We start from the raw sequence: 25,242 nt of genomic DNA, 5'->3' as shown, positions 1-25,242 counted from the left end.
TTTCAACATATAGGTTTTGTTAGCAGGTGACAGCTAACAAAAGTCAAAAGGGTGTGCAGCTTCTCTGCTCTCGGCATTGCATTTATGCTTTCCTTCTGCTTCAGGTGCCTGTTGTAACACAAAAGGTCTGATATCCCTCTTGTCCCATTTTCTGCACTGCAGCACTGTGCTGTGTGGAGCACTGGAGCAAGTTACTCCTTTCTCACATGCGAGAAACTGAGGTTTTTTGTTAATTTCCTGAAATGTATACACCACAGATCTCTTTCTCCAAGATGAAGAAAGTCTTGGCAAAAGGGGAGATGCATTTTTGATAGTAAAAGCAAATAATGATACGGGACAGAACTGGGACAGAGATGGCAGGTGGGTGAATTGAACTGTATCAGTCATTCTCATGCAACTTTAACAAGGTGAAGGGAAGTACTTTTGATGCCGTTCTGCAAGTAAACCCACTAGTGCAATCCTGTTGAGTTGTTCTTGGTAAAGCACCATTGAGTCAGCCTTAAATGTCTAAGCAAATGGTCTGTGGCCAGGCTAAGGCTTGGTTAGTTCTTGGAAGAAAGTGAGATCATCTTTAGAAGTGCTTGGTGCTCACACACTCTCTTTACCTCACCCAAGGCCCTCCTAGCAAAGAGATGGGCAGTGTAGGAACTGCACTAAAACTTTCAGTACCCTCTGAGTACTAAAGCCACCAACTCATTTTCCATTGTAATGCTGCAGCAGCATGAAACAACTGGAAATGAAATCTGGGGCTCTTACAACAGAATTGATTCAGTACAGACATACTTTTTACAGGCTTACCTTGAAATAATAGAGAAGTCTCAAGATGTACTTATTAACAGCTAATGCTGAAAAATTACTGTCCTGACTTTTTAATGTATGGGTTAGGTCATTCTCAGCTGTGTCTCTGTGCTCAGGTCTTCATGCTGTGTTGCAGATGTCTGGAAGGCTACACAATGGCAACTGAAGTGGATGCATGCACTTGCCAGGAAGATGGACAGTGGTCCCCTCAAAGTATTTCCTGTTGCCCCAGAAAGTGTCCTCTTCCTGGAAATATCACTAATGTGGTCGCACTTGGGAACAGCTTCACTGTGAACACAAGCATCTCTTTGTCATGTGTGGAAGGCTACACTCTGGTGGGAGCAAGCACATCTACGTGCAAGGTATAGATTTATGAGCACTGTTTTATTCTGCTGACCTTCTTGAATTCAGGACTCCTTTGCATACCTTTTGGCCCTTAACTGGACACAACAAAAAAATTCAAAGCATATTCTGCAAAATATAGTATATTTAGTTATTTCCCAATAAGAACAGTTGTTTGTTTTCTATGTATAGACTTTCAGAACTAGAAATGTTTTATTTCTTCTTCAAAAGCTAAGGCTGTCCTTTAGAAAAGCATTTATTTTAGGCATTAAAATCATGTCTGAGATTTTTAAAAGTTATGTCCAAGATTTCTTATGTATTTTGAGGATTGCATGCAGAGCTTTTTCTCCGGAATAAAAGGCAGCAGATATTTTAATCGGCTGTACGCCTGTAGAAACTTGAATCCTTTGAGTATTAAAGAGCAAACATCTTCATCAATTCCACTGGTAACCTCCTGTCACATTAGCTGTGGGCAGCCTCATCTTAAGTTTGTAAATAGACTTTCAAAATCACTAGGTATGCTTTTATGAGAAAAGCTGAGCATCTGTGGGTTTGCAGAGTAGGTCTTTCTTATTAAATGTTTTTCTTTCATTTTGCTGTTTCAAATATCTGTGGAAGTAGGAGTAGTTGTCTTTGACAAGTGTTTCTTCAGGTACCAGACTTCTCTTAGCGTGTCAGAGAAGGCTGCTGAAGCACTTAGTCACGGTGCTAGACATTCAGCCGGAAGAGAAATACAAAATATGAAATCAAACAGATGTAGTTTTCATTCTACTGATGCGTTCCCTGAGAAATTAGGTGACCTTGCCCCAGTGAACATGCTTTTCCAAACTTTTTTTCCCCATTTTAGTTTTTGTTCCGTCTTTTTAGTCTTAAGCTAAGTGTTCCTGCCAAAGACAAACTCCAGTCTATGTTAACATCTTAAAAATTTTACTTAAATTACTTAAATTTGATAAATGATTGAACAGGTAATATTATATCTGTACAACCACAGCAACTGGATGCTTCTACTATGATTTTTATTTTTCAATTGGTTATGAATTGCAGATATGAAGCAGTGCTTTTACATTTCTAATTACATTTATTTTTCAGGAAAATGGCGTTTGGGTGCCACCATTTTCTGATGACATCTGCAGTCCTGTATCCTGTGGAACTCCAGAGTCTCCAGAGCACGGATTTGTGGTTGGGACTAAATACAATTACAAAGATGTGTCTCTTTATAAATGTGACTCTGGCTATGAATTACAAGTAAGCAAGCTCAAATCTCCAACACTCTAAACTTGTAGTTTTCATTTTCCGTTCCGTGTGATTGCTGTGGACTGTCTCATTCATGTTGATGCCATAGAAGCTGGGTGTTTGCTGGTTTTCTTATTGTCTGTAGAAAGTTCATGGTATGTTTGGGGCAGTTATTGAATGGCTTAAGGGTATAGTTGAATCAAATATAACAATCCTGTTCAGAGGTATAGGTCCAGCAGGTATCTTGCATTGAGTTTTCTTAACTGAAGTCCTCAGCAATACAACATTACACATGCTTGTGACCATAAGTCACAAGAAGAGTTAACTTCTCATATATCACTCCCTTGTCCTGGTTCTTTAGCCAGAGTCAGATTGTGGGGTTTTTCTTCCATTTCATAGTGTCCCAAGAGTCTCTGTGCCAAGAGTTGTGCCTTCCAGACTTAAAGTTCCCATAAACTCCACTGTTCTCGGTTCTATGATACTCAAAGGTATTAAAGTGATAGACCAAAGGTATTCCGTTTTGTTCAATGGCAGCTTTATTCCCTGATGGAGGAGGAAGCAAAGTTCTTTCCTGTCTGTTGTTTTTATTACAACTTTTATCCCCACCTGAGCTCTGAAACAGCATTGCTTTCCAGTATCAGGATTCAGGCTAACAAGTTCAGAGCCAACTCAGGGGTGTGTTCAAACACTGCAGTGAATTCAGAAATGACAATAGGTTGCTGATGCACAGCATGATCTCCACTGTCCCCAGGTGATGACAGAATGAGACATGAGGTGGTGAGGTGTCTCCAGGGCAGAGGCTGGCTCCTGATGCTGGTTTTGAGAGTGCCAAGCAGAGTGCAGGGTTGCACTTCCTTTTTAACGGTTGTAACAGTAATTAAGAAGTTCATGCGCGTAAAATCGCCCAGTCAGAGGTTAATTCACTCTGTCAAAACATAAGAGTTTGGAGAATGGTTAGGTGGCAATGACTTTAATTTTCATTATGTTGTCAAAATGCACTATCACTGGGGATGAAGGTGTTAGTATCCTGACCAGATAAAAAAAGATAGAGTTGCCGTTTCAGATAATTTTAGGAAGTAATAAACCAGTGTTGTTATGTTGTATTAAGTTCTTCCAAGCTTCGTAATCTAGTTTCGCCACCTAGTGTCAAACTGTGTCCCCACTGTAGAGGAGAAGTCCTGCTTTTTGCCTTTGCAAGGCAAAGTCCTTTGGGTGTGATGTCATACAACAACATGTCAAACACCTGCACTTTATCCATGGGTCTGATTTGTAATGAAAGTACATTACAGCAAGGGACAAAATTAAATATTGTTCTCCATGTCTCAGGATAAAATAAGAATTAATTATTACAGTCAGCTCTTAGGCTGTCTGTAAAACTTGTATGTAAGAAAGAAATAATGTAACTTATAGGCAAATATAAAGAATGAATGTTTGGGATGTGTTTAAATAAGCACATCATGTTTATCAAACACAAGCTTGTACTGTTGTTGAAAAAATTGCTAGTTGAATTTTCTATAAGTGAGTCCTGAAAAGAGAAAAATTTGTCATCACAACATATTTATAGGAACAAGAGTGATAAAACTGACAACAAAAAAAAAAAAATTATACTTCAGAGATATAAGGACAAGAGAACTAACTAACTGGCCCCACAGACTTGTGGTTTATAAAGGACACCCATCATTTTGCAGAAAGTTCTGCCATAAATTTTAGTAGTAGTCTTGGGCTGTAGCACTTCATTTTCTCTTTGTATAGGTGGCACATGCAGAAAAAGCCTGCTCACCTTGTTGGGTGCCGAAGCTGATGTGAGGAAAGAGTTAACTAAAGTAAAGTTGTTCTTTGAGCATTTTCTGTTGTTTCACAGGGTAATGCAGAACGGACTTGCCAAGAAGACAAGCTTTGGAGTGGCACTGTGCCAGTGTGCAGAAGTACGTTCTACCTGAGTCTATCACTTAATGTTGGTCAAGGGTGATATCACACAACAGAAATCACTAATGCTCATTTTGCTTTATAACTCATACTGTCTGCACTTACCTAAACATTTTTGGTAAGTACCACCGGTAACAGCCTGGAAGGGCAGAACTGCTGCTGTGTGCAGGATTTAGTGTGAAGGAAATCTTTACACCTTTCTGCCTTGCTCCTCTGCAGCTTCCAGGTTTAAATAGTTCTGACACTTGTGGTCATGGGTTCTGGGGTTACTGAGGACCTCTGAACACAGTTGCCAGGAGTCACAGGTATTTAGCATCCTTAAATATAACTCTGTGGATATCATTCTCGAAGGTACTTCACTTCACTGAGAAGTCTTTGATTGCAGTGCTGAAATAAGAATTTCTTCATAAACGCTTACATGCACTTCAGCCGTTGGCTGAAAGAGGCAACAGTTTCCTGAGGCTTCTTGCCTCAGCACAGTCACAATAGATTTTTACTTTTAGCATGAAGTGGAAGTATCCAGTATGATTGTGCTCTGCTACTTGAGGGCAAATTCCTGGCAATGACCAGAGAAATGCTCTGTTCTTTCTTGTTTCTCAGAGTAAAACCTGTGGAGGAGCAGTGAACAGGATGATCCTTATACATTTTGTTTGATTGAAAAGTATTGCTTACATTACAGGAATATCTTGTGGACCCCCAGACATGATAGAAAATGGATCTGTTCAGGGAGAGGAGTTCCTGTTTGGCAGTGAAGTTTTTTACAGCTGTGACCCTGGCTTTGAGCTACAGGGGCCAAGCAGAAGGATTTGTCACGTTGACAAAAAGTGGAGCCCTTCCACTCCTACATGCATGCGTAAGTAGCAAACAGGGCAGTGTGATGTCCAGGAAAGCTAGGGCAGGAGGAAAGTGTTTTGTCTGGCTTCCTCCCTGTCTTTCCTCCAGCAGAGATTGTAAAAGGAGGAGCCAGAGGAGAAGCCAGCAGCGAAGTTCTCATTAGCAGTACCTCTCTGATCTGAAGCAATCTCCTTTTGGCCGACTGAAATGGCATAAACATACAGAGGGTCATGCAGAGGTCAGTAGGGTAGGAATGTGGCTGCTGTATCTGGCATGCCTTGAATTATGGTGTGCAGAGCCTTGGACATCATCCCTGCCATGCCAAAACAAGTATACGCTCGCCACTCAGTATGTCTGGATACCACAGCTCTGCTCCCTGGGATCAAATCTTTGCTCTCAATCAAGAAAATAACTGAGAGAGCTTAGAAAGAAGGATTTATTACTTTTTTCATACAGCTTATAAATAAAATTCCAATATTTATAGTCTTTACCAATAAATAATTTTCCATCTTTTCTTGCTGATGTCATAGGCCTATGCATAGTCCTGTTGCATTCTTCTCTCTCACCTTTGATTAATTTACTTGGTCTCCACAGTGTGGGACAGAGGTCAAGATTCTTCTTAGCTACTTCCATTGTTCTTGAACACATATTGAGATCATTTTCCACTGTAGGGGCACAAAGGAGACTGAAAATGAAACCTCAGGCCTGCACAGAAAAAATATTCTGGATCCTCTGTTAGCTTGAACATACCTCATATCTTATAACACCACCATGTATATTTGGACACATTTTCTGGTGTCTGCAGTGTGAACCCTAGGAGAAGGGGCAGGGAAGGAATTACATTACTTTCTCCATGTAATAGTTCACAGCATCTTTGTTGTCTTTCCATTAATTCAGGGTGAGAACAAAGCTATCGGATAATGTGTAACTCACAGAAAGAATAGTCTTCTTTGTGTGTGTAAAGCCCAAAAGTTTTCTTCTCTCTTAGAGATTACTTGTGGGCTGCATCCCTCCATTGAAAAAGCAGAGGCCATTTCTACTGGAAGCACATACGGAAATAATATAACCTTTGTGTGCACCTCTGGATACCATCTTGTTGGGCCCCAGAATATCACATGTCTTGCCAATGGGAGCTGGAGTAAACCCCTGCCATTGTGTGAAGGTAACTGTTTGGCTTCATGTCCTGGAACATTCCAATGTGGGATAAGCAATGGCTCCTCCCTTATGCATGCATATCATATAATCCAACTGACTTGCTTTTGAGAAATTATTCTGTAACACGGGGTTCCTGGAGAATCTATCAGTGGCAAGAAATAATGATCTCTATCTTTCTGCCCTCCCAGTATGAAGTCATAAATGTGTCCTCATTTCCCCATTTTGCTGGGGCTTTTCTCTGTCACCGGGAGGAGCTTCTTTTCTAGGTCAGCTACATTTCCTTCCCAGGGCTACTGAATCAATATTCTTCATGATTTATAACTCTGTGGTGACCTTAAACGTATTGTGTTATTAATTCAGGAAGTGTTTGAAGTCCAGGACTAATATCAAGCTGAATTATTAATAAGACCTCTTCCTTTGCAGAGACCAGATGCAAAATTCCCATTTCCTTGATGAATGGGAAAGCAATTTATGAAAACAATACAGTTGGAAGTACAGTAACATATCTCTGTGAGAAGGGATACAGCTTGGAAGGAGAACCATCAGCAGAGTGCACAGGAGATGGAAGATGGAGTAATCCCTTACCTCTCTGTAAACGTGTGTGTTTGCTTTGTAATGGAAAAGTTTGTGCAGAGAAACAACAGGAGCACTTACTGATACAAGTCAAAGATTTAATTTCTCTGAGTGTATTTTTGTGACAGTAAAAGAACAAACTGTCTTCTGCATAGTTCCCTCTAGTTGGAAAGATGACCATAAAATGGAGTTATTATAGTCACTTGACATACAGTGGAAGCAGGTGAGAGAATCATTTGGAGGAGAAGGCAAAAGGGAAACTTTATTGTTGTCCACAAGTGACACATTGAAAGGGTGTAAAGGAAAAAGTGCCAGACTCTTCTCAGAGTTGCACAATGGTAGACTGAAAGACTTGTTGCAATAAAGGAAGCTCCAGTGAAGTTTTTGAGAAAACTTTTTATTATCAACAGAATCAAACAGAGAAACAGAGACCCAGAGATTACAGTGAGATCTCCATCCACAGAGTTACTCTAATTTAATTCAAATTTCTGGTAGGTTCCAGAGCAGCTTCTGACCTAGTTGGCCTTGCTTGGAGTAGCAGGTTAGACTGTATGGCCTTTTAAATTCTTCTGCAGTTCTGTGAAATAGCACATTATGTTCATGTGCCCACACACCCACAATAGTCCTTGTTGCTGTATGTGTCTGTAACTAATTTTAAGAACCAGTGTTAGGATCATTAATTGAGACATTTAATTTTTGTATCATAAAGTATTTATTCATTTTAGTATCAAGAAACTGACATAAATTGCTGCTCTTTATAGAGCCAAAATTTTCCCCATTGGTGATGAGATCAATAGACCATGCAAAAATAGCCCAGCAAGTTTACAGCCAGCAATAAATGAAATTAGAGAGATTCTAAACTCTAATGAATGTCACAGTAAGTCTCTAATCAAACATCTGAATTCTTGATGATCTTTGTTGGTCCAGCCCCTCCGAACATGAGGTAGTATAGGTCTGGTTCTGTTTTATGGAAAGGTTATGGTAGACTGGAAGGACAAGAGAGAATTTGCAGAGAGGTTTCACAGTAACAAGTAGGATATTTCTCCCTTAAATCCTTATTATGTCCTCTCCTGGCATCAGCCAAGCATGGTAGCAAGCCATGTGACAGCAGTGAGTTAGACTTTATTATTATTATTATTTTATTTTTAATAATATTTTTGTTATTGCTCTATGACCCAAATCTCATAATTTCAAATCAAATTACAAATTGGTCTCATGTGCAGCATCCATTTCTATTGCTTTTCATATGTTTTGGGGTTGAAACTTGCAGAAACTATTCTAAAGCGGTCTCCCTTTCTCTCTTTTTCTTTCCTTCTTCTTTTCCCTCACGCTCTTTCTTTGAACAGCAAACCCTTGTCCTGTGCCTTTCATAATCCCTGAGAATGCCCTTCTGTCAGAGGTGGATTTTCATGTTGGCCAGACTGTATCCATCAGGTGCAGGGAAGGCTACCAGCTGAAGGGGCAGTCTGTGATCACCTGTAATGCTGATGAGACCTGGACTCCAGCCACAGCTAGGTGTGAAAGTAAGTACAGGACACACAGTTCCACAGGGATTCGTACTTTCCAGAGGGCTCTAAGAAGCTCTAGAGAAGAGCTGTGTCTTCTTTCTTTCTAGCAGAGTTGTTCCTTTAAAAGGATTCAGAATACGTCTCTATGTCTTGGTGCTTCAACAGTATTCATCCTACTGCTAGGCCCTTTTGTAAAATGTATTCTTAATTTACATTTTACAAGCCCTGGAGATGGGATTGGTTGTTGGATACCCTAAATATGCTAGGAATGATTCCCATGAGATTATGAGTGATGAGATGAGTTGCAGGAAGAGATGCTGCCTTTTTAGTATTTATTGATACAGACAGAAGGCAGTGTCCTTTTGCAAGCATGTTGGAAAACATGCTTGCAAACACTATTGCAGGCAGTATTGTTAGATTCATGGGATCACAGAATGGCTTAGGTTGGAAAGGACCTTAAAGATCATCTAGTTCCAACACCTCTGCCATGGGCAGAAATGCCATTCACTAAATTAGGTTGCTCAGGGTCCCATCCAACCTGGCCTTGAACAGATACAGGTATGAGGCATCCACAGCTTCCTTGGGCAACCCGTTCCAGCACTTCATCACTGTCTGGGTAAAGAATTTCTTTCTAATATCTAAACAAAAACTGCCTTCCTTCAGTTTAAAACCATCACTTCTTGTTCTGTCTCTATCTTCCCAAATAAATATTACCTCCTCCTAATAAGATTCCTTAAGAAACTGGAAAGATGCTGGTTCTCCCTGAAGCCTTCTCCTGGATCCATGCTGAATAATCCCAGCTCTCTTGGCCTGTCTTGGTAGGCAGGATTCTCCATCCCTCTGATCATCTTTGTGGGCCTTCTCTGGGCCCACTCTAACAGATCAATATCTTTTCTTTCTGTACTGAGGACCCGAGCAGCACTACAGATGGGGGGGTCTCACAAAGGCAGAATAGAGTGAGATAATCCCCTCTCTCACCCTGCTGGTCACACTTCTTTTGATGTAGCCTAGGATACAAAAGTTGGCTTTCGGGGCTGCATCTGAAAATGCAGTTGGTGGCTCATGTCCAGCCTCTCACCAAAAAGAGCCCCCAAGCCCTTCTCAGGGTTCTCCCATTCTGTATTCACATTTGGGGCTGCCCTGACCTGAGTGCAGCACATTGCACTAGGACTTGTTGAACATCATGGGGTACTCAGGAGCCCACTTCTTAAGTTTGTCCAGATCCTTGGACTCCTTTGCTGATTTACCACCAGAGGTGTGTCTGTGGTTCCTCCCCAGGGCAGCATTGTGTCCAGTGTTAAAACCTGTATCGTGTAGGCTCTGCAGTTCACCAACATCTGGATGGTTTCTTTTGTTTAGAGATATCTTGTGGTCCCCCAGCTCATGTAGAGAACGCTCTGGTTCGTGGTAGCTTCTATCAGTATGGAGACATGATCACCTATTCATGCTACAGTGGGTACATGCTGGAGGGGCCACTGCGGAGCATTTGCTTGGAAAATGGAACATGGACAACACCACCTACCTGCAAAGGTAAGTCTTTTTTGTTAACAGAATGATAGCTTAACTTGCCATATGATAGCTTAACTTGCCATAAACACAGAGGTGTCATCCTAGGTGCAATAAAAAATTAAATGAAAGTGAAATTTTTGCTAGTTTTAGTTCAGTCATAGTTTTACTCAGAGCATTTAATTTCAGGTTATTGCTTTATTTCCAAGTTAAAGAAAGGCTTCAATAATTTATCTCTTTAGTCCTTACTAGTCTTACAGTTTCTTTTGCTACAGTTGTATCCTACCTAGGATCTTTTCTCCTGATCAGTTGTGAAAAAGTGACAGGATGAGTCATCTTCCTGACAAGCTGAGCTGTTTCAGATAAGCACTGCCGGTCAGTTTTTCACAGTCAAAAAGTGAACACTGCAGAAACCAAAACAGAACAAATGGGTGCTTAGTCCTTCACTATGTTTAAAGTGTGGCAGCTTCTGAAAATCAGTTTGCAGTAAGAGGTAGATTGATAGATCTCTAAATAATACACACTGAGCACTCTAGAAAATCCATAGATTTAACAATAATCCAAAGTCTAAGCTTTCTACACTTCTCATAACAGCAGGTATTTGCAATTTCTTGGTCTGTTGAGCTAAAACATACAGAAGATTCAAATAAATAAAAAGTTTTGAACAGAAAGTGGGGGAAACAAACAAAAAAATGAAGAGACAGTAAACTCAACAATAAAAAACATATGTAAGCATATTCAAAAACTAACTTAAAACCATGGAGGAGGTGCAGCAAAAGAGTTCAGGGTCCTAGGGCTTTGCTGGAAGAGATCTTGCCATCTTCCATTTCCATATCAGAAGCTTGGCTTGCCCCTTGGTGCTGGATGGCTATGGAGCAGTGAGTTAGCTGCACCTTGAAGTCTTATCTCATATTGTGGAACAGTCACCATGACAAACTGAGCTTTTAGTATTTCTGTTTAGAAAGCAAAAACCCTTACAACAGAGCAGTGGCTGTGTGCCCCATTCTCTAACACAGCCAGTCACTAGCAGCTCCATTCCTCTTCACACAGAAGAATAAAAGTTTGAGGACACTCACCTGGGAATATTTGAGCCATTATCATAATTGTCAGGTCTGCCTCTCCTCCTGCAAGTCTCAGCTCCCCATGTCAAAATACAAGCAACTGTTCTCCCTTCTTCAGAGACTTTCTGTTTAGGTCAGAAGCCATTTGGAGTTAGAGGATTCTATACTGTGCTAAGCCTGGCAAATCATGGAACCCTCTTCAGTTTTTTTTGTATGAATTCTGACAGCAAAATGCCATGAATGCTGATACCTAAACAAGTTGAGTTGCCCTCCTCTATGGAAGCAGGCACTTATCTAAATTCCTGTATCTGGTAGTTATAACATCTTGCCTAAAAATCATGTGTCAGTAGAGTGTTTTGAGGAGAACCAGAACCAAGCAAGAGGGCTTGCAGCTCCTGAGTATTTCAGGAGTAGAGTAGCTTCTCCTGAGAAACAGGTCTGTCTTGGGTTTGTGACTGTGGCTTGCTGCTGGCTTGAAGAATTACCTATCAAGCAGCCAAGTAGAGAAGATTTAAAGGAAAAGCATCTGAGTTACTTCATTTGTCATGATGTATCCAAAAGTCCTGCTGGAAATTTGCACTCCCAAAGCACCAGACTCTTTCTGAAAAGTTTGTATTTCTAAACTGTGATGGCTACAGAATTTAAGGGATCTCTGCATAACAGCTGCTTTACCTGAGCTAGAATTCATTAGCAAAATTATTTGGATATTATCTGTTCTGATTGTAACACTTTGGATTGTTCAACTGTCCCTTTAATATCACCAGCTTTGCTTTTTATTCTTATTTAATATTTATTAGTTACACAGAACCCCTCTACTTTATGCCAAGGGATGTAATTGTCTGCCAGGAAAGGTTACTATCAGTTGATTCTAGCAACCAAGAGGGGCTGATCTGCAAAGCACTGTCAAACATTCTGTTTGCAACACTGCAGTGTCTACTGGAACTGTTCAGAGGACTAAGTATTCAGGAAAATTACTCACAAAAAATGCAGTGAAGAGGTGGACAGATGATGAGGGTGGAAAACAAAGCAGGATAACCCGTGTATTAGGGGAAGGGAATAACAATTTCCCTCCTCTTTTCTAAGAGGGGACTTTAAAAGAACTAAAGCTGTTTCTGAGAGGACTATCCTGCATTTTCATAACATCTGTCGAACTGATCTTTCAAAACTGCTTTATAATTCATGTGAGTGATTTTCCTAACAAAAGTCCTGCAGGATGCAAGCCTTTGTGCTCTACATCAGAAGCAACATGAAAGCACTCTTTGTAATGACTCATGCTGCATTTCTTGTTTATGGCTGTGTGAGTTGATTATTAATGTGTCCTAAGTCTGCTTGAAACTTTCTGTCCCGGTTGAACAGGTTCACTAATGTAAATATAATTAAAACGCAGGCTTCTTTAGCTTCTTTGGAAGAGCTCTCAGCACGGCTGCAGTTGCCTGAATCACCACTGGTTAGAGGTTGCTGGCCAGATTCTGATCTGAGTTTCAGGGATGAGCTGTATTAGCCTGGATCTGCTGATTGTAAATACCTGCGGGACTCGTTAAGCTGCACAGATGCATACAGTTTACCTGACTCCAGTTTCTTCTTTCTTAAGTGCTCTAAAATGGTCTTGTCTGTTTGCCCTCTTCACATCTTGCTGACTGTGAGTGGTCAATGTGGAGCTGTCAACAGAAAGTTTGTGCCCTATCAACAAACAAGAAAGAACATTACGAGAGGGAAGCTGGGCGCTGAGGAAATTGTTCACTCGCAACCGCAGGGAAGCTGTTTGCAAAGCTGAGAACAAATAGCAGAATTTATTTTTCCCCTTCTGACATGTTTGACTTGAGCAATGTAATGCTTTTGTGTTCTGTGTAGATAAATTTACAAGGGGATGTATAAAAGATTGATTCCATGGATGTGAGATTTACTACCATTAACTAAAGTCAGAGCTGATCATTCCTATTCTCTTCTTAGCACAACAGGACAGCATTTGCCCTGCCTACTTTCACAGTAGGAAGAAAAAAAAAAAAAAAAAAAAAAAAAAAGGAGAGAACAGACAGACAGACAGACAGACAGAGATCCCAGCTTCACTTCCAGTCCCAAGCATTTTTCTAGTCTTGTCTGTTGATAAGAATAATCCTCACAGCTACAGACAAGTAGTCTCTGCTTGCCTAAATTGGTAATTAGTGTATAACAAGTGCACACCTAGGGATGATACATTCTCATTCAGTTTCATAACCAGACCTGGGCAGAAACCCAGGAAAAACCTATCTCTACCTGACATCTGTTTGCTGAGTAGCATGGAGTTGCCATCCAAAGAAATTTTTGTAACTCATGAAATATCTGCATCTTCTACATTGACAGAGAGAAAAAATACATTTCAGAAACCTTATTTCATGGTCTTTGACTTTAATGTGGGTTATCATTTATACATGAATCTTTTATCTCACATCCCATTCCATATTCATGGAATATTGTTTAAGAGGTGTAGATCACACAAAGCTTTAAATGGTTTTTGCATTGCAGAGAAGGAACCTGTTCGGCACACTCTTCTGCTTTAGTCAACACCCAGAGACAATCTGTCTGTATAGTAATAGGTATTTTTACAATAAAAATTTTCAAAATCTTTGTTAAAAAATTGCAAATTATGTTAACCTTTCAGAAGTCTCTTCCCATTCTCATTATCAGCTGACACTTGTTGGGAAGGCTTTTGAGGCTGAAAAATAAAATGGCAGAGCTTTGGCCTCATTTTGACTCCAAGCTCTGGCTTGCATTTTGGCATGGCTTAGCTCCAGGAGTGACTCAAATATGTCTCTCTGAGGGAAAGATTTGCATTTTTTCCAATGTGAATTTCAGGTCTGAACAGTGTTTCAGTGTGCCAATCCACTGTTTGTATTTAATGCTAATATTGAACAAGATCTGAAACACTCAAGGCTTAAATGCATATTTTGCTCACCTAGTAACTAAAGATAGAAGTTCAGATGCAATTACAGTTCAGACTGAGTTTCCTGAGATTAGTGTCAGTCTGATTATTTGTTCCGTAGTATTGTCTTGAAGCCACCGTTTTTCATTTTCTCTGTATAGTATGTACAATCTTGAGGAAGATTGCACCTTCTCCAATGATCTTTAAGTATAACATGTTTGTACATAGCTTTCATCTGATTTTCTAAAGTAGTCCTGGTTTCCCTGGATGTACACATCAAGACACGGTACAGTGTCATAGAAGTGACAAAGAAGTCCAAAGTCTGTCCAGTCCAGGGAGCATATTGGCCCAGCATGACAGATGCCACTCAAAATTCCTCACTTTTATGATCAAGTGCTTATTAATAGAATGGAAGCGGAGGAGTGCCAGTCAGCATGAATGCTAGGTGAGGTTTATAGTCACACTTTGAGTTCTGGAGCTGAGCACTTACTGTGCCACTGCTGCACCCTTTTTGGTCACTTTTCATTATGCTGGATGATAGTGCAATAAAAATTGCCTGTGCTATCACATAGTTAATCTTACTTTAGATGTACTGTGTATTATGCCAGATGGCATTATCTTGGTGTTTCATACCAAGGTTAGAGGAAAGCTTGTTTCTATTCCAGAGTCGATTTAGAAGGCCTGGGGGAAGGGGTAAGGAGGGTAATAGGTTTTCATGGTGTATTTTATGAGTATTTTAGTTTTGTTTTACAAAAGTTAGTGGTAAAATCAGATAAAGAATAGTGTTGAAAAACCATCCAAATAAGAATAGCCTTGAAAAACCATCCAAATTATTTATTCTGCTCTAAATATGTCTATATTTTCATTCTTTCCATGGACAATTTTTAAATTATCTTAATGATTCCCACACTTTGGCTTACAGTACCTAATCAAACACACAAAGTCAGAAGATGAGGATGTTGAAATCAAAAACAAAATCAAATGTTTCTGAACTTCGCTGCATTTGTTTCTTCTGCTCTAAGCTTTACAACTGCAAAGGTCTGTGCAAGATGCTGTGTACTAGGCTTCTAATTCACTGTCCTGAGTTAGTAATGACCTTGCGGTGTTTCCAGCTGTCTGTCGGTTCCCGTGCCAGAACGGTGGCATCTGCGAGCGACCGAACGCCTGCTCATGTCCGGACGGATGGATGGGCCGTCTCTGCGAAGAACGTACGTATATCATCCCAAGCTCTAATCTTAAGGGTGTTGTAGGTGAGACATGTAAATTTACTGCAGTGAACCAGAAAAGCCATAAGAGCTAAAGCCATAAACATCATTAGCATATTCTGCTTGTCAAACAAAAGAGAACAGAAAGGTATGTGCTTGGCTTGCTTCTAGAAAAATAACTGTTCCCTTACGTCTTCAAAGCAAAACAAGCTCTTCTTGAATTGATGTGATTTTGTTTCTGGGTGCTCTTTCACTGTGCTTGAAGAACACCTTGTTTCAGTTTTCCAAAGTCTGTTTCTAGTAGCAATACCTGATAGTTTTGGGGACTGAAGAGGGATTAGAACAGAAGAGACTTGAGTGTTCTGCTGGTGGCTGCATTAGTTTCTTGGTTTCCGTTTTTATCAGTCCGTGGTTATGAACCCCATCTATTCATGTTCAAATAATGTAATATGTCACCTTTTCCATGCTGTCCTTCCTGACCTGTGTACTCACAAATTCTAGATTTGTGTACTCACAAAAACTGGCTTTTCCTGTCATGGATCTCCAAATTATTAGAGAACTGGATCTGTTCTCCCTGAAAAGAGCCAAATCTGACTCCTGGCTCTGTCAGAGATTCTCTGGGTGACACTGGGATGCCATTTGATCCATGTTTCTCTTCATGGTGGTCTTAGCACAAGAAACTGGGGTGATTTAACCCTTTCAGGCTGGCATAGCTGCCGCATGAGGAACCTTATTACTGTACGTATAGTAAGGCATGGGTCTATGTGAATAGAAAAGGGAAGTGCCCTTATTTAGTATGCAGTATGGCCCTGATGTAAGGCTTTAGCATATCCAAGATCTACCGCAGGGGTGGTGTCATTGTCCCCAGATCTGAGTCACTGCCCCTGACTCTGAGGATACATGGAAACCTACAAAAATTGTGCACATTCTTATCGAGTTCTTGGAAAGAATATGGTTCAAGTATTTAAAATTTAAAATTTAAATGTACATTTAAAATGTATCGTATGTTAAAATCGTCCTCTGAATCTATCTCTGCAGCTTTCAGGTCTTCTCTGGGACAGTGTCACTTGCACATGGTACAAATAAGTGATAGATACAGAATGAGAACAAGAGGTTCAGCAAGTTTTGTCTTTTTACATTAATGGAAGCTCCAGCTATGTGGTGCATTCACACAGCCCCTCTTTTTCTGTCCCTGTGCCTGGCAGTATCACCACAGCCATGCATGCAACTTAGTAAGTCTCACAGTCTCAGCAGATGTGGATTGAACCCTGTGTCTGATAAAATTGTGTTTGGTATCCCACAACTGAATTCATTAGTTTCATCAGTAATGACACTTGAAGAATTCTTCAGAACAAGCCATTTCAATCATCATCTCAATTCAAACAGGCAGCTGACCAGCCAGGTCATACTTCATGCAGGTACAAGTACTGGCTCTTTTTTTTTTTTTTTTTTTTTTTTTTTTTAAACTTTGGCATAGATTGTTAGAAGAGGGGGAAAAATTCCCACAATTGCTCAGTGAAACACCAGTTGTGCATTGCTTGTCAAACAAGGTGCACCAGTGAACAGAAAAAAACAGGCTTATTCTTTTGAAGTTGAGGGCCTGTTCTGGAAGCCCAAGGAATTTTTGAGTGCTAGCACTGAGCACTGATCTGTCAGCATAAGGCTGCAGTAAGGCCACTGAGAGAATTCAGTCACCTTGTAGTTCACAGTACATTCAACAAAAAAGATTCATCTTCTTCAGAAAGTCCTGACTATTCTAAAAAACTTGTAGAGTACATTAATGATGAAGAAAAGTATTTCACAGTGATATGGGTTAGTTCTGTGAGGTCCATGGAAGTTCAAAATTATTTTCTTATCCAAGCTGAGTGCATCTGCTCAGCTTGATCTCTGCTGTGCAGCAGCAGAAGAACCCCTACCTCAGTCTTCTGCAGCCCCATCCACCCTCCCAGTACTAACCTCTACTGGAACTGCCACTTGAAGGTCCAAATTTGAGACCCAGCTCAACTCTTACTTTTTAGAGCATGTATTGTTCACTTAGCATAGTGGAGATGATAGTTTTGTGGAGATGATAGTTTTATGAAGATACTTAAAGCATAAACACGTGGGAGTTTTGCAGATCTGCTCACAGGAGCAGTGTAGCTCGATTGTTGCCCCATCCAGGTCATCAGCTGCTTGGCATATGCTTTGTTTCTTCCCCAAAGCTTTCAGCCATAGCCTTTTTCACCGAGAATACTTTGTATCCAAGCTGCCTTTCCCCAAGGGGCTTATAGTCTCACCTGTCTCAGCATGTTTCCACTGGCCTAGACAAAGTGCTTTTCTATGGGCAGGGCATAGATTTAACTTGTTTCGGATGCTACATATGAGGACCAGAGAATTCATGAACAATCCAATTTTTTGTAGTAAAAGCATGAACTGGTTTTGTTAGCACCATCACAGAAGTGGACAGTATCTGGATATTACATGTGAGATACAAACGGCCCTGGCTCATTTCCCATGAGCACAGAGCCTGCAAGCATCTGAAGGACCCCAGCAATTTCCGAAGCAATTGCTCCAGCCTGTCCATTTCTTTTCCACTACTCTTTGTCATATCTGTCTGCCATACCAGTCATATTTGCTTCTCATGCCTGGTGGGTAGATCCTACTCAACTCTGCTGATATTCCATGCAAACACTTAAAGGGGCAGTGGAGTTTCTAGTTAAACATAAGTTCATCTCTTGCACACTCTATTCTTCGCTTTCATGGGAGATAATTCTTTTCTCTTCTTCTCTTCTCTTCTCCTTAGCAATATGCATTCTGCCATGTCTCAACGGAGGTCGCTGTGTGGCCCCTTACCAGTGTGACTGCCCCCTCGGATGGACTGGATCACGCTGCCATATGGGTAAAACTTTTCACCTGCATTTTTTCTCACTTTTTGGGACTCTACTAGAAATACCTAGCGCAGTTCTCTAGGGACTTAGAACTTATAGAACTTACAGAACTCCTAAGCTTGACACAGGAAAACCCAAGACTGTAATAATATACCTTGATAATTTGCTCTTCCCAGCTGTAAAATGCTTTCAGACTAGTCCCTCCCTGATGAGTCTTTAAAAGTCTCAGAAAACTTGCTCTGAAAAAGGACAGACAATATCCACAAAAGTACTCTCTGCAAAAAGCAGTGCAAAGGAGAAGGGGTTTCCAGGGAGAAGGATAAAACTATTTTTCTCAGTTCTAGATGCATGATTTTCATTTTCGTCTTCAGGAAATTCAGGTCATTGTGAAATTCACAAATAAGATGCAGGTATTATTGAGGTTTTTCACCACATAGCTGCCTGGTTTGGTGGATTCCCACCAATTGCCTGAGTACTGAATCAGGAAAGAGAAGCAAGGATTTAAGTTTAAATGAAGTTTAATGGATACATTGTCCATGAGTACCTTACGTTGGCTATCATTTAAGTTCTCTGAATAAATTCAATGTACACTTCTTTTTACTAGATCTCTTACTTGCACCTAACCAAAGGTAATGGTCATGCAGCACACAAAAAATTTTGAGGGGTAAGGGGGGGAGTGGTTCTAGTGTCCAGGTTTGTGTCCTGACCAATCCGTTTGTGTCCGATGAGGTTGGCTGCAGTTATGGAAAATATTTGAACCTGAATTTAGAATATGGGGTTTCATAATAAGAGTGAACAAATGCCAGGTTTTGAAAGACTTTTCCCCGTAAAAAGACAGTAAAACTCAGCAACTGAATGATGACTGAAACGTCTTTCAATCATTATTAAATCTTAAACACTTACAAATACTATCTATTTTTAAAAATATATTTTTGTTTATTTACTGTATTTTTATTGTCCAGGTGCACCTTAATTGATTTTTAACAGGGACTTAACATGAAACCCCAGTTTTGCCTTCCTGCAAGACTTTAAAGTAGCTGATGGGGTGAGCTGGGAAGGAATCCATACCTCTGTTAATGAATGTTCATGGTATTTGTTGAACTCATAAGAGCAGTGAATCTGGGTGATAAGCTGTGTGGTGCAATACACTGCAAACTGCAAGTGCAATACACTGCAAACCCAACCCTTCTGCAGAAAGTTGAAATACCAGAGACAACATTTTAGCTCTGAACTATTGTCTTTTGAAGGGACTCTTGCCTAACACATAATGCATAATTTCCTCTTGTATTTCACAAGCTTTGCAGCTATAATAGGTGCTTGAGGAGGATAGATGGCTTCCTCTCTTTTTGGCCAGCAATTCAAATCTGCACAGGTTTGACTTGCTTTTCAGTAGCTAAAGGGAAAATTATAGTGAACAACTGCATCTGCCTCATAAACACTGCTATGAAACTTTTTAATCACTTCTTGTTTCAGCTACTGATATTGACATTTTGCCATGATAGAGAAATACTTCAGTGACAGCTAAAGATGTTTTGGTCATATGCTTCACTCCAAAATCAGAGGTCATTTTCAACATCACATACTTGGTGCACTTAATTGTGTGTGGATGGCCTGTCACTATAGCCTCCTGCCATTGTTTGATCTTGTTTGGCCCAGAGGAATTGGAGTAGGTTTTTTACATTCCTGTGATTACTCATTTCAATTTCCTGTAATTCCATAATGATCAGTGCTTCCTGATGCATATTCCTTGCAAAAATATTGCCCAGCCTTTGCCTTCACTAGTATCTTTAGGTCTGTCCTCTGCATATGGCATTATCTGCTTTAAAGTATTCACATCTTTCATGCAATATAAATGTCTGTGTTTCAAGGACCTCATTAAGTGTGTATCTAAATTGGTTCTATAAATTGTGTGGTTATTCACCTTTCAATCTCAAAATTGATAGGAAGACTTGAAACTTTGACTTTTGTTTGGTTACTTGATACCCTTGGATTAGACTGTCACACAAAAGCATGTTCAACCAGGCTCAGCATAGCCTGTAAGGCAGACAAGGGTTTGTTCTCTAACACCCTGTTGCACCAAGTCTCACCTCTTAGGGCCATCCAGTGTCTTTCAGGACCTTATTGTCATTCTCTGCTTCCTTTCCTTGTCTCCATACAGGTGCCATTGCTTGAAGTCTTACTCCTTGCTTGCTATTGATCTGCACATGGCTTTCTGACCTTCAGCTTCCACTGCTGTCTCTTTCTATGCTTTTTTTCCCATGTCTGGTGTCTGCTTGTCCTGGCTAGTGTTAAGTTATCACCTTTCTTAAAAAAAAAAAAAAAATTCTACATTTTATTCCTGTTCTCCTGTTGATCTTATGATTCTTCTAATTCTTCCTCCTGCTTCTGCTTGCATTCCTTTGTTGTCTTAACTGGAATCAAAACCAGAATTTTTAAGGCAATGTAAAAGTACACATTGGCTGTTTCGTGCAGCTCATACAATGCATCAAACAGCAAAAATAGTGGCAGGAGTCAAATCACCCTTAGCAGATGTGTGCTTCTCAGGCTAGCCTTTCCATTCTTAACAGAATAAGGCAGGATGGATTTTCAGCACCCTGCTACTAAATCAGCTTGCTGTGGATGTGCTCATTAACACAAATTTGTGTGTATTTGTGTGCAGCTGTTTGCCGGTTGCCTTGCTTAAATGGTGGGAAGTGCATACGACCAAATCGGTGCTACTGTCCCTCTTCCTGGACTGGACCTGACTGCTCTAGGTAAGTGTTGCTGAGCACTATCCCAGAGCTAGGCTGAATTACAGCTTACTGAACACTAAACCTGAAGAAGAAGCAAATATTTTAACATTTTGAGCATCTCTAGGTTCTGTAAATCAGTAACCTTTAGATGCCTTAGGATTTATGGGCAATATGTAAAGACCTTAGAAAGTACTCTCCAAGATTATTGCCAGACTTGTAGAAAACTCAGAAAATTGTGTCTTAACACGTAAGCAGACAAGCAAACCCACAATTTTTAGACTGATTTTTCATTATGTAAATGGAAATGGGGTTTTGATAAATAATACTGAATGTTCTTCAGGAAATTTTGGTGGCTTGCTGTTTACTAATGTCCATTTTAAACTGTATATACCTCAGCTGGGTCCATGTTCAGGACTGGGGTCACACAACAATTGTCATAAATAATAAGTCATTGTACACCCAGCATTGAGTGATGTACTCATTTAAAGAGTACAACAAGGTTCCTCTGAGGCAAGTCCCAGTTCAAATCTCCTGGCAGCTCTCGGGCCATGATAGCAAAAAATGTATATACCTCAACTCACACGGGCTCCTGTTGAACACAGTGGTCATTATCCTGTAGAGCTAAATAAGAACCACATCAATATTAATATCTTCCTGCAGGGAACAGAAGAAGCCTGTGGCATTGTATTTTTTTCTGTTCTTCTTTCTTGGCAGATAGTGACAGACATTCCTTCCTATCTCTCTGATATACAGTTTATCTTAAAGCCATAGGAGAGATGCTTGATGAAAAATCAATTGTCCAAAATGAATAGTTTTAATTTGTCAGCTGTGATTATATATGCCTTAGTGAAGCAACTTAAATGTATTGCAAACAAACAGTATCTTTCAGCTTAGACTGAAAGGTATACATCTGAAGTCTGGTAGTATTTCCATTTAGGACATAAAGCAGAGAAGCCCAAATCCAGTGGGCATAATAGCCAAAAATGGTGGAACATACCTCATGAGAGCCAAAGCAAAGTTTCAGGCTATCCCCAAACCAGGCTATTCTTGGTTTCTTTAGGTTTTTTTTGTCCAAGTCCATAGCTCTGTGCAGCACTGGAAGTCTGAGAGAAGGCGGGTCATTAGCCCTGCAGGATTGGGGTCTATCAGCTTGTCCCTTCCAGAGCTGTTTGAGAGGATGTTTCCCAAACATAACTGGATGGGTGAAGTGAAGAGAGAAACAAACTCTGAGATCTGTTTCACGTTTTGTTAAACTTTGGCCTCAGCTACTTCTGGCTCTTTATGAGGTATGACACCTTTCTGAGAATTCTAAAATAATGCAGGCAAATGACATGATAGCAGAGATTCCCTGCTACAGGTTAACAAGGTGTGGATTTATAAGGGTAAGCTGAAAGGTCCCAAAGCTTTTATCAGCATGCAGAACAAGACTAGTTCCAAACTACTCTGTGATGAGCCATAACTTAAATTAAATGTCAGATATCTCTATTCCCCATGCCCACTCTCTCCCCCTCTCTGAGGGCATTCTAATCCTTGGTAAACTTTCAGATGGCATCTTCTTGTGCCTCACTGTTGATCATTTGGTCTGTTCAGCACACCACTGATGTTATTTTGTTTGCGTTTTTTGATGCAGGAAACGGAAGGCTGGATTTTATCCCTTTTAACATCAGCACGGCAATTCTACATTCAAATATCTTGCTTCAGCCTAGGCACTAAGGCTTGGATTCTAACGCATTGTAAATCAAATTAATTGTTTCCCTTCCCCCATACCTCCCCAGCTCCCTTGTTTTGTATTTTATTTTGTGATATATCTTTCAATTTTTAAGGAAATCCTCTTTATTTTTCATTTATAAAAGTATTATTAAATATATGCTGCTACACAGGTGTCATTCAGACATACACACATAAATGTAAAGATTCCTACAATCCACTGAGAAAGTGGTTGTTTAAAGTGAAGTCCCTCCCATTTCTTACATTAGGTAAGCTAATTAAACTGTTCAATACTGCCAACTGTGATTAACCAGAATATGGCAATTCTGCTTGCCAGCTGCCAAAGCATACTACTGTCCAGCAACTCAACAGTAAAGAGTGTTACACAAGGCTGAATGAACCACTAAACTCTGAATTGGGCCTGTCTTTGAACTTCAGTTGATAAAAATTATAACTGCATGTGATAAGGTCTGTGTTGTAACCACAGTTTCTGGTGAGCATAAAAAGAAGATTCTGTAGTTGTCGTTTATGTGACATTAACTTCATCAGAGAGTGACTTAATAGGAGGCATCGGCATGAGTTTTTCCTGAGATTTCTCAGTAAAGGAGATAAGGAAACATCATCTCATTCACAGAAGAATGGATTAAGTCTAGCCAGCAATAACCTTTGGGGCTTTCTGATCTACAGACAGTCCGGGTATTGCTCGAAGCTGCATAATCCAGGATCCAGCAGTAGGAAGCAGGTGGATCTCTGAAACTTGCACTTTCCATTTGCCATGGGACACACCACCTGCCTGTAACCACTACTGCTTTCCTATATAAACGAAGGGCCTATCTAGCAGCTGTCTGCTAGGTGAATGTTCTTGATATCTGAGTTTGTGTCCCAGTATTTGACTGCCCTTGAGATGGAGAGCAAAGGCACCAGATACATTTACAGGTCAAAGTTTGCTACCTGCTTGCCAAAATATTGCAGTTTTGTTATGCAGAATCCTCAAAAAACCCTGAAAGGGCTCTTTTGAGAACACACACAGGCAGAAATACTCATCTGATTGAGAAATACTGAGAGTACACATGTTACCAGATTCTTCATTCTCAGACTGGTGATCCCATGGAGGGAAACACACACATGAACGCCATCATTAAGTCATGCTCTGATGAATTGAAATGCTAAAATTTATGATTAAGTAGGGTGGTGGAATTACAAGGTAGAAATCACATGCGTTTTTCCAAGTCAAGTGTTTGGTAATTGTCAGTTAGCAAAAAGTCAGATCTATGAAATCTGAGAGTCATTGATTAGAAGCTCCATGTTTCCCAATAATAACATAAAAGTGTAATTTGCAGTTATCAATGGGAAAGAAAAAAGAAAATAAATTTTACCTTCTGTAGCTTCCTATTCCTGCTTAGTTAACCTTGAAATTAGAAGTGTGCAGAACTGCCCCACCCCACCCCCATCATGGATGTACCTTCCTTTTATGCATGAACCCTGATACAGGAAAGTGATACAACACCAAAATGAGCTCACAGTTACAGTAACAGGGCTGTAGTAAATACTGACACATAACTGGTGGCTGTTAGCCCAAGACCAGAAATGGGGAAGAAAGAAACAAGCAAAGTTGTCAGCCATTAGGAGCTTTCAGCCAATTAAAAGAAAAACAGAAAGTAAAGAATAGGAGTCATTAGGGGATCAGATTAATGTGAATGTAGATTCCTTCCCAGTGGGAGCTGCAACCAGCTGAAGAGTTGCGGTTTTAGCTCCCACAACCTTCTTTTTCTAATGGACTCTGCTAGCACGTAGCAAAAATCTTCTGTCTCCCAGCTCCACAGCCATCAATGTTTACAGCTTTGACTGAAGTTAGTGTTCAGTAAGTAATGTCCACATTTCAACACATGTCAATAGTCACCACCATCTGTAGGCACTTTGTTCCTTGACTTCCTTGCTGCCTTAACAGCAAATGAAGGGAAGCTGCAGTGAGCAACACAGGACTTCTCAAGGCAAAGAGTGCATAGGTGAGAAAAGCAGATTTTTATTTATATGTCATTCTCATGTTTTTGTCCCTTTTCCAGTGTGCTTCTCTGGTGTGTCCTCTGACTCTGTCCTGGCCATCTCCAGAGCAGAACAGCAGTGCTGAGGAGAGTGCTTAGATCTGGCGGGACATTGCTGGAGAATTTAGGGCTGCAGAATAGCTTTTAGCACCGCAGCTTCACACTGGTAACTAGTACATGGAATCCCGGGATCAACCCAGTTAACATGTTTTGTAAGGAGATGTGGTGTTAGGACAGAATAGCTGAAACTAGAGGTGCCATATTAGTGCTATTGATGATGTTTTGATACTTGCTGGAATATTTTCCCCTCCCTACCCAGTACTGTATTGTCATTTATGTCACTGCTTGTTGTGTGTTTTAACCGACTTCCATGTGATGCACTTTACACTGTAAATAAAGCTGCACCCTGTTTAGTACCAATGTAGAGGCAACATTGTATTCTTTTTGTAAATCCTCACAACAATGATATTAACCTACCGTTTAGGATCTGCTGGCAAAGACTAAAGAAATAGACCTCCACTCAAGCAAAAAGACAAAATAATTGCCAGCAATCTTAAAAGGTTGTGTTGGATTAGTCCAGGTTTGATCTGCAGATAAAAATGCAGTTAGCACCTATTTTTCAAAATCCTTTATTCTGCTGGGCATATTTTTAAACCCATAAAGGCCAAATTGACCACTGGCGTAAAGAGACAGATTAAAACCTGCTTCACTCAACATCATCCAATTGATGGAGATGCAACTTGTTTTATTCTGCACCAGTACTGGAATTTTTAAAGGTATGGAAATGCCCATATTCCTGGAGAAATGAGGTAAAGAATGACTGTAGCAGAAAGAAAAAATTTTAACTCAAACAC

General features: G+C 40.2%; 1 protein-coding gene across 1 annotated transcript in view; it reads left to right on the top strand.

The window, feature by feature from the left end:
- The window catches only part of SVEP1 (sushi, von Willebrand factor type A, EGF and pentraxin domain containing 1), a 126,377-nt gene extending 101,572 nt beyond the window's left edge, over positions 1-24,805 (top strand). The window contains exons 39-50 of the mRNA XM_040089292.2: positions 935-1,160; positions 2,230-2,385; positions 4,235-4,298; positions 4,979-5,152; positions 6,122-6,295; positions 6,712-6,885; positions 8,208-8,384; positions 9,729-9,899; positions 14,948-15,043; positions 17,823-17,918; positions 20,567-20,660; positions 22,270-24,805. Of these exons, the coding sequence (XP_039945226.1) occupies positions 935-1,160; positions 2,230-2,385; positions 4,235-4,298; positions 4,979-5,152; positions 6,122-6,295; positions 6,712-6,885; positions 8,208-8,384; positions 9,729-9,899; positions 14,948-15,043; positions 17,823-17,918; positions 20,567-20,660; positions 22,270-22,300 (1,633 nt within the window). The 3' untranslated portion in view covers positions 22,301-24,805. The remainder of the gene's footprint in view (positions 1-934; positions 1,161-2,229; positions 2,386-4,234; positions 4,299-4,978; positions 5,153-6,121; positions 6,296-6,711; positions 6,886-8,207; positions 8,385-9,728; positions 9,900-14,947; positions 15,044-17,822; positions 17,919-20,566; positions 20,661-22,269) is intronic.
- Positions 24,806-25,242: the final 437 nt, after the last annotated feature.

Source organism: Hirundo rustica, chromosome Z (assembly GCF_015227805.2).
Source record: "Hirundo rustica isolate bHirRus1 chromosome Z, bHirRus1.pri.v3, whole genome shotgun sequence".
In the NCBI taxonomy this organism is placed as follows: Eukaryota; Metazoa; Chordata; class Aves; order Passeriformes; family Hirundinidae; genus Hirundo; species Hirundo rustica.
The sequence above is the reverse complement of the archived record's forward strand: the minus strand, read 5'-3'. Positions and strand labels throughout refer to the sequence as shown.